This window comes from Oryctolagus cuniculus, chromosome 7 (assembly GCF_964237555.1).
Source record: "Oryctolagus cuniculus chromosome 7, mOryCun1.1, whole genome shotgun sequence".
Classification (NCBI taxonomy): Eukaryota; Metazoa; Chordata; class Mammalia; order Lagomorpha; family Leporidae; genus Oryctolagus; species Oryctolagus cuniculus.
The window spans coordinates 161035721-161048930 of NC_091438.1; the positions used below are offsets into that span (position 1 = coordinate 161035721).

The 13210-nt window shown below is 66.5% G+C and overlaps 3 protein-coding genes across 12 annotated transcripts in view; 2 read left to right on the forward strand and 1 right to left on the reverse strand.

The window, feature by feature from the left end:
• Positions 1–5618, forward strand: part of PLEKHG5 (pleckstrin homology and RhoGEF domain containing G5) — a gene marked incomplete in the record, with an annotated part of 25349 nt that extends 19731 nt beyond the window's left edge. Inside the window, 13 exon segments of the mRNA XM_070079369.1 lie at positions 235–438; positions 515–709; positions 1193–1288; positions 1767–1817; positions 1929–2078; positions 2237–2347; positions 2436–2585; positions 2677–2814; positions 2906–3025; positions 3860–3992; positions 4068–4183; positions 4277–4446; positions 4835–5618. Of these exon segments, the coding sequence (XP_069935470.1) occupies positions 235–438; positions 515–709; positions 1193–1288; positions 1767–1817; positions 1929–2078; positions 2237–2347; positions 2436–2585; positions 2677–2814; positions 2906–3025; positions 3860–3992; positions 4068–4183; positions 4277–4446; positions 4835–5618 (2418 nt within the window).
• A 750-nt stretch (positions 5619–6368) lies between these two features.
• On the forward strand, positions 6369–11010 carry TNFRSF25 (TNF receptor superfamily member 25). Of its 6 annotated transcripts, XM_070079373.1 has the most exons (11): positions 6369–6940; positions 7409–7529; positions 7641–7772; positions 8144–8311; positions 8408–8486; positions 9066–9067; positions 9203–9283; positions 9375–9482; positions 9671–9708; positions 10090–10270; positions 10486–11010. In XM_070079373.1, the coding sequence occupies exons 1-11, from the start codon at positions 6899–6901 to the stop codon at positions 10812–10814; spliced, it is 1281 nt and encodes a 426-aa protein (XP_069935474.1). In that variant the 5' UTR covers positions 6369–6898; the 3' UTR covers positions 10815–11010. The 6 variants fall into 6 exon arrangements, with proteins under 6 accessions (XP_069935474.1, XP_069935473.1, XP_017202105.2 ...); XM_070079372.1 differs by lacking the exon at positions 9066–9067 and having other exon boundaries at positions 7290–7529; positions 9221–9276; XM_017346616.3 differs by lacking the exon at positions 9066–9067 and having other exon boundaries at positions 9221–9276.
• A 191-nt stretch (positions 11011–11201) lies between these two features.
• Positions 11202–13210, reverse strand: part of LOC100354197 (espin) — a 28706-nt gene continuing 26697 nt past the window's right edge. For 4 of the 5 annotated variants that reach the window (XM_051856908.2, XM_051856906.2, XM_051856905.2 and 1 more), the window contains 3 exons: positions 13009–13088; positions 12904–12915; positions 11202–11899 (listed from right to left, as the gene is read on the reverse strand). In XM_051856908.2, coding sequence (XP_051712868.2) covers positions 11755–11899; positions 12904–12915; positions 13009–13088 — 237 coding nt within the window. In that variant the 3' untranslated portion in view covers positions 11202–11754. The remainder of the gene's footprint in view (positions 11900–12903; positions 12916–13008; positions 13089–13210) is intronic. The other variant, XM_051856907.2, reaches the window with a different exon arrangement.

Here is a 13210-nt window from a genome sequence, read left to right on the forward strand (position 1 = left end):
GGTGGGAGTCTGCCGGAGACCCCCTGTGCAGCCGTGTGTGTGTCGCCGGGGGCCGGGGGCCATCTCAGGCCTGCATTCGTGCCTGTGGCTGGGACACAGTTCTCCAGCTGTAGCTTTGTGTGGACCTTGCAGTCTGTCTCTGGGGGAGGGGGCGCCCCAGGCCTGCCCTCTTGAAGCGGGGTGGGGCCATGGGGACCGAGGAGCGCCTGGCCTTGACCATCCCTCCCTGGCCAGGCCCCCGGCCGCCGCCGGAAGAACATGTCGGAATTCCTGGGGGAGGCGAGCGTCCCCGGGCAGGAGCCCCCCACACCCTCCAGCTGCTCTCTGCCCAGCGGGGGCAGCACCAGCAGCGGGGGCAGTGACAGCTGGAAGAACCGGGCGGCCAGTCGCTTCAGCGGCTTCTTCAGCTCGGGCCCCAGCAGCAGCGCCTTCGGTCGGGTACGTGGGCCTGTGGGCCTGGGACAGGGCAGCTGGCTGGCCCTGAACCCTGCGCTGACCGTGGGCCTCCTTCCAGGAGGTGGACAAGATGGAGCAGCTGGAGGGTAAGCTGCACGCCTACAGCCTCTTCGGGCTGCCCAGGCTGCCCCAGAGACTGCGCTTCGACCATGACTCCTGGGAGGAGGAGGAGGATGAAGACGAGGACGAGCAGGAGGGCAACGCCTGCCTGCAGCTGGAACACAGCTGGCGGGAACTCATCGACGGGCACGAGGTGTGTGTGGCCCGCGGCCCTCCCCCTCCCCCTGTGTGAAAGGGGGACAGCCCTTTGCAGGACCCCCCAGCAGGACGTCCCATGGAACAGCCCTAGAGCCTGGAGAAACCGGGAGCGGGGGGGCCAGGCTGAAGCTGGGAGGTGGGAACTCAAACTGGGTTCTCCCGAGAGGCACCAGCTGCTGCCTTCCGGGGTCTGCACAGCAGGAAGCTGGAGTCGAAGTGGAGCCAGAACTCACACCCAGGCCCTCCAGTGCGGGATGCAGGCGTCCCACACCGCGTCTGGAACGCCACACCAAATGCTCACCCCGCCTGGCTGCATTAGTGCCGGCGGAGGGCCCAGAACTGAAGTGGCTAAGGGGAGCCTGCCGGTGCCCCTGCCCCTTGTGGGATCTCCGTGTCCCTATCAGCGACCCGCCCTCCCCTGGCCGTCCGGACACACTCCAGGCTCCTGGCTTAGCCGCCCCGCCCTCTGCCGTCCTAGAAGCTGACCCGGAGGCAGTGCCACCAGCAGGAGGCAGTGTGGGAGCTGCTGCACACGGAGGCCTCCTACATCAGGAAGCTGCGGGTGATCACAAACGTGAGTGTGGCAGCACCTGTCCCCCGTGGTCTCTTTCTGGGTGGCTGCTCAGCTGAGTGTGGGCAGGAGCCTGGCAGTGAATGGGGGAGGGAGGGGGCTCCCACGGGCCCTGGGGAGGGGCTGCAGCAGGGCTAGCTAGAGCAACACAGGTGAGACCTTCTTGGACGCATTCTGAACACCTGCTGCTCGCCAGGTGCCCAGCACCCCACCCCCTAGTGAGACAGGGCGGGTGGGCTCTGTAGGGATTTCCACCAGGTTAGGGGGCCCCGGGAGAGACCTGGAGGCGGACCAGGGCGGAGGCAGGGGAGGAGTGCAGCTGTGGCAGGAAGCTTTCTCAGCGCTTCCCTCCAGGTGGGCCCCCCGGGTCTGATCTCCCAGGTGTGAGGCTCCAGGCAAGGGGGGCGGCTGGGGGACCGCGAGCGTGGGGTGAGGCTTCAGGCCTGGGACGCTCCCCCAGCCGCGTGTCCTGCCCCCACAGCTGTTCCTGTGCTGCCTCCTGAACCTGCAAGAGTCGGGGCTGCTGTGTGAGGTGCGCTGGGGGCTTGGGGCTCCCGGGGGTGGGGAGGGACCCGGGGGCGGGGCCCGCCGGGCGGAGTGGGCGGGGCCGGCCACTGCCTCGCCCCCCTCCCCCAACCCCCAGGTGGAGGCCGAGCGCCTGTTCAGCAACATCCCCGAGATCGCGCGGCTGCACGGCGGGCTGTGGAGCGGCGTGATGGCGCCGGTGCTGGAGAAGGCGCGTCGCACGCGGGCGCCGCTGCTGCCCGGGGACTTCATGAAAGGCTTCAAGTCGGTACGTGCGGGACAGCCGGCAGGCCCAGGGACCGCACGCGCCCCCTGCTGGCCAGGGCGGGAGATGGCCAGCCGGCCGCCCAGGTGCGAGCCCTGCCCGGCCACCTGGCCGGGGGGGTCCGAGCGCGCTCACCAGCCCTGGTTCGCCCCCCGCCGCAGTTCGGCTCCCTGTTTAAGCCCTACATCCGCTACTGCGTGGAGGAGGAGAGCTGCATGGAGTACATGCGCGGCCTGCTGCGGGACAGCGACCTCTTCCGGGCCTACGTCACGGTGAGGGGCGGGCCGGAGCGGGTGCGGGGGGGGCGGGCGCCCGGGGGCGTGGCCCGGCCGGGCGCTGAGCCCCCCGCCCTCGCCGCAGTGGGCCGAGAGGCACGAGCAGTGCCAGCGGCTGAAGCTGAGCGACATGCTGGCCAAGCCGCACCAGCGGCTCACCAAGTACCCGCTGCTGCTCAAGTCGGTGCTGCGCAAGACGGACGAGCCGCGAGCCAAGGAGGCGCTGGCCACCATGGTAACCCGAGTGCCTGCCGCGGGGCGGGGCGGGGGGGGCAGGCGCGCGTGCCCTCCCGGACCCTGCGCCTAAGCCCGGCCCCCGCCCCCAGATCGGCTCTGTGGAGCGCTTCATCCACCACGTGAACACTTGCATGCGGCAGCGCCAGGAGCAGCAGCGCCTGGCGGCCGTGGTGAGCCGCATCGACGCCTACGAGGTGGTGGAAGGCAGCAACGAGGAGGTGGACAAGGTGTGTGCTGTGACCCCCCCCCGGGGGGCACACACGGGCTCCCGGTGAGCCCTGGAATCCAGCCCTCACGCGCGCCCCCTCCCCTTCCCAGCTCCTGAAGGAATTCCTGCACCTGGACCTGACCATGCCCATGGTGGGCACCTGCCCCGAGGAGACCCGGCAGCTGCTGCTGGAGGGCAGTCTGAGGATGAAGGAGGGCAAGGACAGCAAGGTGACCCCGGGGCCCCTGCTCCCGCGGACTTCTGAGCTCTGGCAGGTGGCTCTCGGCTGCCCAGTCCCTGGGGTGGTGACCCAGGAAGTAGAGAGTGGTGGGCAGGGTGAGGGTTGGTGATGCACCTGCAGTTTGCCCTTTAGAAAAAAAAAAGATTTATTTGAAAGTCAGAATTACATGCAGAGAGAAGGAGAGGCAGAGAGAGAGAGAGAGAGAGAGAGAGAGAGAGAGAGAGAGAGAGGTCTTCCATCCACTGGTTCACTCCCCAGTTGGCCACAGTGGCCGGAGCTGTGCCGATCTGAAGCCAGGAGCCGGGAGCTTCCTCCATGTCTCCCACACGGATGCAGGGGCCCAAGCACCTGGGCCGTCCTACACTGCTTTCCCAGGCCATAGCAGAGAGCTGGATCGGAAGTGGAGCAGCCGGGACTTGCCCATTTGGGATGCCGGCACTGCAGGTGGCAGCTTTACCTGCTACGCTGCAGCTGTTTGCTCTGATGAGCGCTGTCAGGGTCACAGCCTGCAGGTGTCCACCTCACCCGGGGTGGTTCCCAGGGGGAAGGAGGGGCACGTCCTTCCTGTCTCCTGCTGCCCTGCCGTAGCCGAGAGCTTGTAAATTGCGGGTAAAAGTTTCCCTCTGTTTCCTCTTTTTAACACCAGCTCTCGTTGAGATAAAGTATAAACGTGTATCTCAGGGAAAGAGAAGCACCTTCCTTTTTGCTTAATTTTCCTTGGAGGTCGAGGGGCAGGGGTGTTTGCCTCCAGGGGAGGAGGGTATCACGGCAGCGCCAGGGCCCCGGCCCTAACCCCGAGGGCCACTCCGGCTCCTCCGTGCAGATGGACGTCTACTGCTTCCTCTTCACGGATCTGCTCCTGGTGACCAAGGCGGTGAAGAAGGCTGAGAGGACCAAGGTCATCCGGCCACCGCTGCTGGTGGACAAGCTCGTGTGCCGGGAGCTGCGGGACCCTGGTGAGGTGCCCGGGCGGGGGCTGCGGGGCAGGGGCTGCGGCCTGGACCGGAGCTCACGTGGGCCTCCCTGACCAGGCGCCTTCCTTCTCATCTACCTGAACGAGTTTCACAGTGCTGTGGCGGCCTACACGTTCCAAGCCAGTGGCCAGGCCCTGTGCCGGGGCTGGGTGGATGCCATCTGCAATGCTCAGGTGAGAACAGTGCCGTGTGGCCTGGTGGTTGGGGGGAGGGTTCCGCTGACCACAGCTCGTCCTGCCCCCGTGCGCCCTTGCTCCTACCCACAGAACCAGCTGCAGCAGCTGCGCGCACAGGAACACCCAGGGGGCCACCTGCAGAGCCTGGAGGAGGAGGAGGAGGAGGAGGAGGAGGAGGGAGAGGAGGAGAGCGGCGCTTCGGCTGCCAGTTCCCCCACCATCTTGCGCAGAAGCAGCAGCAGCCTCAACTCGCAGCACTGGTACGTTTGCCGAAGCCCTCAGAGCAGGGTGAGCACCCAGCCCCGCGCTCCTGGTCCTGGGAGGGACCCAGCCGGGTCCTCTCCGCTGAGCCCGGTGGTGGGGTGGCCCAGGCGCCCGCCAGAGCCCCCCGGGGAAGGCAGGTTGTCTTCAACCTGTGGCCAATCCCAGCCTTGAGTGCTTGGCTGCCTGGTGCCCTGCGCTGGGGATTCTTAGGTGGAGTCCGGTCTTGGCCAAGAGGAAAGAAAATCTTCCGAAGAGGCTGTGAGCCTTGGCTAAGGTCCATCGGGGGTGCAGGGTTGAAGACCCCTGGGCCTGGAGCTCCTGGCTGCAGGCTGTAAGCTACCCAGGCTGCCCGTGGCCGGTCTGACTCTCTCCCTGGTCCCCTAGTGTCTCGGATGGCTCCACGGAGACCCTGGCTGTAGTCGTGGTGGAGCCTGGGGAGACGCTGTCCTCCCCGGAGTCGGACGGCGGCCCCTTCAGCGCCCCGTCGGACGAGACCTCTCTCAGCACCACTGCCTCGTCCGTCACACCCACGAGCGAGCTGCTGCCCCTGGGCCCCGTGGACGGCCGCTCCTGCTCCATGGACTCCGCCTACGGCACCCTCTCCCCAGCCTCCCTGCGGGATTTTGTGACCCCAGCCCCTGTGGCAGAGCCAGTGCCCCAGCCCCCAGAGTTAGCACAAGCCCCTTCGCCCCTGCCCTCACCCCGCCTCCGCCGCCGCACCCCTGTCCAGCTGCTGCCCCGTCTGCCCCACCTCGTCAAGTCCAGGTCTGAAGCCAGTCTGCTGCAGCTGCTGTCAGGGGCTGCTGCCCGTGGGGCGCCCCCAGGCCCCAGCCGCAGCCTGTCGGAGCTCTGCCTAGCTGCCGCAGCACCTCGCACCAGGACTCAGGGCTCCCCGCGGGAAGCCGGGCCTGGCTGGGATTGCCAAGGAGCACCTGGCCCTGGCAGTGGCTCCAAACCGCCGGAGCCCAAGGACAGAGACAGCTGGCGGGCTCGGGAGCCTGCGGGTTCTTCCGGGAAGAGCCACAGAGAACTGGCCTCGGGGGCCTCTCCCAGGGCCCAGCCCGAGCTCCCCGCAGGGATCTCTGCCCAGCACAGGAAGCTGACCTTGGCCCAGCTCTACCGAATCAGGACCACGCTGCTGCTGAACTCCACGCTCACTGCCTCGTGAGTGGCCTGGCCTGGGGCAGAGGGCAGGTGGCTCGGTGTGCTGGCGCTGGGGGCGCAGTCACGTCGGGGAGCTCTGCGTTTGGGCCAGGTCGTCAGACAGGAGGCCTGAGGCCTGCCTGGGCCTGGGTGCAGCTGTGTGGGCAGCAGTGAAGGGCCTGGGGACAGCGTGGAGAGAGCCGCCCCGGCGATGTCAGCCAAGGAAGGTCCGTCTCTCCCCTCTCCCCCCTGCAGGGAGGTCTGAGCGGAGGGATTTCCCCAAGGGTGCCGTTGACCAGGGGCCAGCAGGCAGCCTGCCTCCTGGGGGGTGCTGGCACCTGCTTCAGCTGCACGTCGGGTGCGCGTGAGCCGGAGCGCCGGCAGGACCCCTGCCGCCACGCTGGGGCCCGATTTGCACTTTGCCGGCCGGATGGAGGAGACCCAGACTGCAGCACCACTCTGCACTTCTCCCTGCCTCCGGCTTGGATTCGGGCTGCCCTCCCCCCTCGGCCCGCCGCTGGCCCCCAGTGGGCGCTGCCCCTGCCCTCGGCTGCCTTCCCAGGCTCGGCCCTGGTTCTGTAAAGCTGCCTATTTATTGAGCTTTGGTTCTTTTATAAAGACTTGTATCTGCTCCACGGGAGAGTCTTGTGCTTCTGAACCCCACCCCCGTCCTGGCAGGGGCGCTTCTGGGCTCCGGGCGGGGCGCCTCCCGTGATCCCACGCTCCTGCCCCTGCTGTGGGGAGCTGCCGTGACCGGTGACCGCCACACTGAATGGGCCTGTTTGCTGCCATCGCAGCTCTCCCGGGAGCTGCGTCAGGGTGGGCAACGTGACTGTCGCTCCTGTGGGTGCTGCCTCAGTCCTCCCCTGGACCCTCTCCCAGGTACCTGGGGGAGCCAGGTCTCCCGCCTGGGTGCCTTCAAGTACTTTGGTCCCGCCCCTCCTTGGCGGGCACGCTGGGGCTCAGGAAAGGGAAGTCACTCGCCCTGGCTCCACCTCCCGGTGGTTCTGGGGGTTGGGGCTGGACCCAGGGGCTGGAGGGGGAAACGCGGCCTTTGTCCTGCCTGCACCTCTGCAGCAGGTAGCCCAGGTGAGAGGTGCGCCGCAGCAGGCCTGCTCCGACTGGGCCGCGCATGTGAGTCCCTCTCCCCTGGCGGGGAAGGGTGGCCCCGCCCTGGCCCCCACCCCTGAGGCGGGCTTTTCTATGGCGAGGGGCGGGGCCTGCGGGCGCGGGCTGTTCACGGAACCTGAAAGGGCGGGCTGAGCAGAGGAAGGTCCCGGCCACACACGCCGGGTGCCAGGGGCCATGAGGCCGGGGCCTGGGAGCTGTGCGGCAGCTGTGGCTGCGGTGAGTGCAGGCGCGGCGGGAGGCCAGGTGTAGCCCTGGACTTGGCCTTCAGCCCAGGTCACCAGCATGTTGCCTAGGGAGGGGCTCCCAGCGCCTCTCACTGGTTCACTGGGGCTCAGCAGTGCCCACCAACCCCCCACCCCCAATAAGAGGCGCCGGCAGGGTGGGGCCTGCCCGGCAGAAGAGGTGCTCTCCCTGTGGGGGGCAGGGACCTCAGGGTCCCCCTCCTCACAGAAAGCATGGGTGGCGGTGGGGCTCCACGGGTCCTACTGCGATGAAGGGCAGGGTGAGAGGGGCTGGGGCTGGCAGGTGCCCCGCCTTTGCTCCTTCGAAGACTGGTCTACCACAGGGGGAAGGAAGTTAGCCCGCCACCCCTCCCCATGGGCATCCTTGCCCGGGAGCCTCTGCAGAATGCCGGCCTTGAAAACAGGGAGCTGGGGCGGGGAGTCAGCAGCACCCGTCCCCCAGGCCCTGCTGCTGCTGCTGCTGGATGTCGGGGTTCACGGCGGCACTCCTGGCCCACCGTGTGACTGTGCCGGAGACGTCCAGAAGAGGAACAGCCCGTTGTGTTGCCGGGGCTGTCCTGCAGGTGAGTGCCAACTAGGGGGGTGGGCAGGCCGGGACAGGGTGGAGGGAGGCCGACAGGAAATTCAGAAACCAGGAGAGGGAAGTAGCAGCCACTTCTCACTGGGTCCCGCAGGGCACTTCCTGAAAGCCCCCTGCACAGAGCCCTGTGGCAACTCCACTTGCCTGCCGTGCCCGCAGGGCACCTTCCTGGCCAGGGAGAACTATAGGAGTCGCTGTGCCCGCTGTCAGACCTGTGATGAGCAAGGTGAGAGGTTCCCAGGGTCCCCAGGGGCTCCTGACGATAGGCCGTGGCCAGGGTCTCAGGAAGAGGCTGGCCCAGGCCAGCCTTTCAGTGTGAGAGCCCTGTGCCCCCCCCCGCCCCCGTGCCTGGGCGCCTTCAGCCTGCTCCCACTCTTCCTGTCTCTCCACGTGCCGTGGCCGTGGTCTGCAGCGGTCGGCAAGCTTCTCCCTCTTGGGGTAGTGTTCTCTCCCTGACGCCTTCTCGGTGGTCTCTCCCCGCCCTGTTCACTGGGGGATTCTGCCTCTGCCTCTCTGGGGTGGGGTGGGGTGGGGTGGGGGTGTCTGTCTCTGGCCCTGACCGGCTCTGTGCTGCCCACCTCCCTGCACCCCCACCAGCCTTCCAGGTGGCCCTGGAGAACTGCTCGGCGGTGACAGACACCCGCTGCGGCTGTGAGCCAGGCTGGTTTGTCGAGTGTGTGGTCGCCCACTGTAGGGACAGTTCACCTTTCCAGTGCCGCCCGTGCTCAGACTGTGGGGCCCTGCACCGCCACACGCGACGGCCCTGTGAGTCCTCCCGTCCTGGGCCTCTGGCCCCAGACGCCGTGCCCCCTGCTCGCCCTTCCTCCCCCACCCTGACCCAGGCCATCTCTTGGACTGCAGGTTCCAGTGGAGACGCTGACTGTGGCACCTGCTTGCCTGGCTTCTACGAACATGGCAATGGCTGCGTGTCCTGCCCCACGTAACTTCCTGGCTGGCCTAGGCCAGAGGGGAGGGGGGCTGGGAGCAGGGTGGGGGCCTCCAGGAATAAGTGGAGGGACTACAGGGGAGGGGGCCTCAGCCTCTGGTGGGTGGGCTGCACTTGGCCTGAATGTAGGACAGGAAGAGGAAATCTGGATCTTATGCAAATAAGGGGGCGTGTGTTCATTTCTGCTGGAGTTTCCCTTCGTGCCTCTCGTGGGCGCGTGGTGAGGAGAGGTTTGCCCCTCACACAGTCACCCTGATGCAGCCTCGGAAGCTGGGCACGTCAGAGTGGCGGCAGGCGCTCTCGGGGGTCTTGGGCAAGTTCGGAACCCTGCTTAGTCTCTGTGGGTCTCCGTCTCAGCAGGGCAGCGTCCTTCATAGGGCTGTAACGGGTAAGGCACTCACTCACCCACCCGAGTTTCCTGAGCCCCCTTTTCCCAGGCACGTCCGAGGCACTGAGGGTGCAGCAGGGAACCAAGACCGAGGCACTGAGGGTGCAGCAGGGAACCAAGACCCTGGTCACCCCGGAGCGTTCTGCTGACCTCAGCTCTGGTCTGGGAGCACTCAGTAGATGCAGTCGTTACCGGGGCACGGGAACATTCTTGGGTCGAGCGAGGCTTACAGGGGTGGGGTGGAAAGGACCTCCAGGATGGCGAAGATGCCACACCGTGGCCCTGGGCGGCCCCTCCTGGTGGGCACTCCCCTGTCCCTCAGCCCATCGTCCCCTTGCAGGAGCACCCTGGGGAGCTGTCCTGAGCCCTGTGCTGCTGTCTGTGGCTGGAGGCAAAGTAGGTGGTGTCCTGGGAATGCAAGAGGGGGGAGCCTGGGTGGGCCAAGGGGAAGCTGGGGGTTGGCAGCACTCGGAACCCACCAGCTGCTTTTTCAGTGTTCTGGGTTCAGGTGCTCCTGGCTGGCCTGGGGGTCCCGCTCCTGCTTGGGGTCACCCTGACCTACACATACCACCGCTGCCAACCTCCCAAGCCCGCGGTTCCTGGTAAGTCCACACGTACACGTATGGGCTCCCAGGGGCCTGGGGTCTGGACGAGCAGCCCAGAGCACCTCCACCCTGATATGAACGAGGAAACTGAGGAAGGTTATGTGGGGTGCAGGGGAACCCCAGAGAAGCTGACCTGCACCCAGGTTCAGGGGCCTTGCCCGGCTGCTGACCTCTGTCTCTGTCAGCAGATGCGGCCGAGACGGAGGCCCTGACCCCAGCACAGGTGAGTCTTGGTATGTGCTAGGAAGAGGGTGAGCAGGGCCGAACCGCTGTCTGGGGCTGGGACAGTGCCTCAAGCTCCAGGCTGCTTGGCCCAGGGTTGATCTCATGCACAGATGTGCCAAGAGCCGAGGTATCTGTGGGTGAGATGGTGCCTGCCCTCACGTGGCGCTCCATCTATGGGGAGACCACCCAGGGCCACCAGCTCAGGGGGTGGGAGATGGGGAGTTCTGGGCACAGGCAGTAAGCTAAGAGGACAGATGGGGAAGGTGGCATTGGGAGGATGCCTGCTGCCCGAGCCAGGGAATGGCCACTCCTGGCCAGGGACGGCAGCAGGGTTCTGGCTGGGCCGGCAGAGCTGACGTGGGCCACTGCTGGCTTCCAGGCCACCCACCTCTCACCCTCGGGAAGTGCCCACAACCTTCTGGTGCCTGCTGCTGGTGTTGAGAAGGTCTGCACTGTCCAGTTGGTAGGCAACGGCTGGACCTCTGGCTCCCACCAGACCCAGGAAAGGCCCTGCCCGCAGGTGGCATGGTCCTGGGACCAGCTGCCCACCAGAGCTCTTGGTAAGCAAGGCCAGTGGCCTGAGGCCTTGACCCCATCTTCCTAAGTCCAAGGTGGAAAGTTGTAGCTTCATGACCTGCCCACTTCCCGTCCGTTGTCCATATCTGGTGCCCTGCCCTGGGTCCAGCAGGCCCCCTGCTGGGGGTGGGGGCCCTGGTAGGAACCTGGCCACAGCCCGCGTTCCTCATTGGCTCTGCCCGGCCCCGCTCCGCCCCAGGCCCTGCCTTGGAGACCCCGCAGTCGCCACCGCCTCCCGCAGGCTCCCCAGCCGCTGTGCTCCAGCCGGGGCCACAGCTCTACGACGTGATGGACGCGGTGCCCGCGCGGCGCTGGAAGGAGTTCGTGCGCACGCTGGGGCTGCGTGAGGCGGAGATCGAGGCCGTGGAGGTGGAGGTCGGCCGCTTCCGCGACCAGCAGTACGAGATGCTCAAGCGCTGGCGCCAGCAGCAGCCAGCGGGCCTGGGCGCCGTCTACGCAGCCCTGGAGCGCATGGGGCTGGACGGCTGCGCCGAGGACCTGCGTAGCCGCCTGCAGCGCGGCCCTTGACGCGCCCTGGCGGCTCGGCATAAGCTCTAAGTACGGTTACTTATGCGTGTAGACATTTTATGTCACTTATTAAGCCCCTGGGGCGGCCCTGCGTAGCAGCGCCTGCCCCGGGCTCCCACTGTGGCCCAGTTGTGGCCCAGCTGCGGCTCGGCCAGGGTTTGGGGGAGGGGTCTTGGTATTAAATTACGGAGAAAAACGGCTTCTTGGTGCTTCTGCGGGTTGGGTTAAAGGGCCTGGGGTGACAACCAAACTCGGGCCCTAAGACTTCCCCCCCCACTCTCGTGTGCAGACCAAGGAGGCCCTGGGGTGCCTCTGCGGTGGCCCAGCGACCCCCAAGGCAGACCCTAGTGGCCTCGGCGAGGAGAGCGAGAGTGAAACCAAGCCCCGGGCGGCTGACAATGCTTTAATGGGGCGGGGCAGGGGGACGAGGCGCGGGGGTGGGGCGGGGGCGGCACCCGGAGCCACAGCTGCAGGGCCCCTCACTCCACCCCGGCGGGCAGCGGCAGGGGGCGGGGGCGGAGGTCTGCATCCTTTTCTGGTAAACAAATGACTGGGCGGAAAGCGCCGCCCTCGCGCCCGGCGCAGATCTGGGTCAGCGAGGGAGGGAAAGCCCTTCCCGAGCTCGGGGCCTGCCTCCGCCCAGGGTGCGCAGCCGCCCCGCCGCCCACCCTGACGTCCAACCAACATGCGGATGCGTGCGAGCCCGCGGCGGCGTTTTGCGTCAGCAGCTTGGGCACATTTCTTTTTTTCTCCCGGGCGGGCGGCTGCGGGCGGCGGGGCTAGGGACGCGGGGGGCCAGGGAGGGGGCCGGGGAGGGGTTCCGGCGCGGAAGGCGGGGGCTGCTCGGCTCCCAGCCCTTCCGCCCGCCCGGGCTCCGCAGATGGGGACGGGGGCTGGGGGGAGGGTCCCCACCCCCGTGCTCGGAGGCCAACGACGACCTTTACTTAGCGATGTCCCCCTTCTTGAGGATGACCTGTCGCTGCCAGGGCGCCAGCTTGGTCTCGTCGTAGCCCAGCGTGCGCAACTTCTCCGACTGCTCCTTCTCCCGCCGGATCGTCTCCTGCTTCTGCCGCTCTTCCTCCTTGCTGGGGACGGGGTGGGAGCAGAGCCCAGTGAGGCCTGGGGCCGGCTGCTGGGGCCGGCTGGGCCCCCGGGGGCAGTCGCCAAGGCCAGCAGCACGCACGGAGGGCAGGGGCTGGGTTACGGGGGCGCACGGGAAGCTGAGCTGGCCGGGTTACTACTGTAGGCAGAGGGTGTTACTGGAAACTGGTGCAGGCTCACCCGGTGTCGCTGCGGGGGAGGGGTGTTACAGGGCACAGGCGGCAAGATGACGGGCCCAGGGGTGTTGGGAAGCTGTCAAACTGAATGACTGGGGTCTAGGGTCGGGCCTCTGCGCAGCGTGGTGTGGTCAGACGGGGGCTGTGGAGAGTTGGGGACAGGTCCCTGGCACCTGAGGGCAGATCTGCTCTGTGGACAGGGAAGCCACGAAGCACCACGTGGCTGGTCCCCACTGGGAGGTACGGGAGTATCAACTGCACCTGGCATTTTAAACAGACTTACGTTCGTTTTTTAAAGGCGGGGATGTTAAACACGTTAATTCTATACTGATCCCATATTTAAATTATATTTTTGATAAGCTAGGTTAAATTTAAAAAATTAAGGTCCCCCGTGTATTTTTTTCAAAATGGCTACTAGAAAATTTAAAATTACGTATGTGGCTCCCCCCAGCCCCGCCCCGTCCCCGGTGTTCCTAACGGACAGCACCGGGCTAGATACTAGGGGTGGAAATTAAGTTGGTTGGGGGGGACAGATGAATGAGGTTGCTGACCCTCTGCTGGGTTAAGGGCAGGGCTAGGTTAAGGAAGGTGGGGACTCAGTAGTTCGGGAACAAATTACAGAGCAAAGGCTAGGCTCTGCAGGACAGGAGTGAGGTTGCTGGGGGACTGCAAAGAGCAGAGAGGCCATGTGCCAAGGGCTGAGTGGCAGGAGGATGTGCCCTGGCAATCCAGGGCTGGATGAGGGGCCAAAGGACAAGCTTGCGACTGGGTGGGGTTCCAGGGTGGCTCATCGGCGCCAGCCCCACACTCACCGCTTCTGCTCCCTGGAAGGAAGAAGAGACAGTGTGAGCTGGTACCACGACTCCAGGGGCACACCAGACGCCCTGCCCCGCCAGCCGCCTCTCTCTCCGGCTCACCTCTCCTCCTCCAGCTTCTTCCGCAGGAGCTCACGCCTCCAGGCAGGCAGGCTGGCCAGCCGCGCCTCTTCCTCCTCTTCCTGAAACACACCCACAAAGCTTCAGGACCTGCACGGCTGGGGGCAAGGGGCCAGATGGGTGCACCCCCACCCTGGGGGAGCTGTAGGAGCCGCGGTGGAGGGCACACGGGGTCACAGGAACA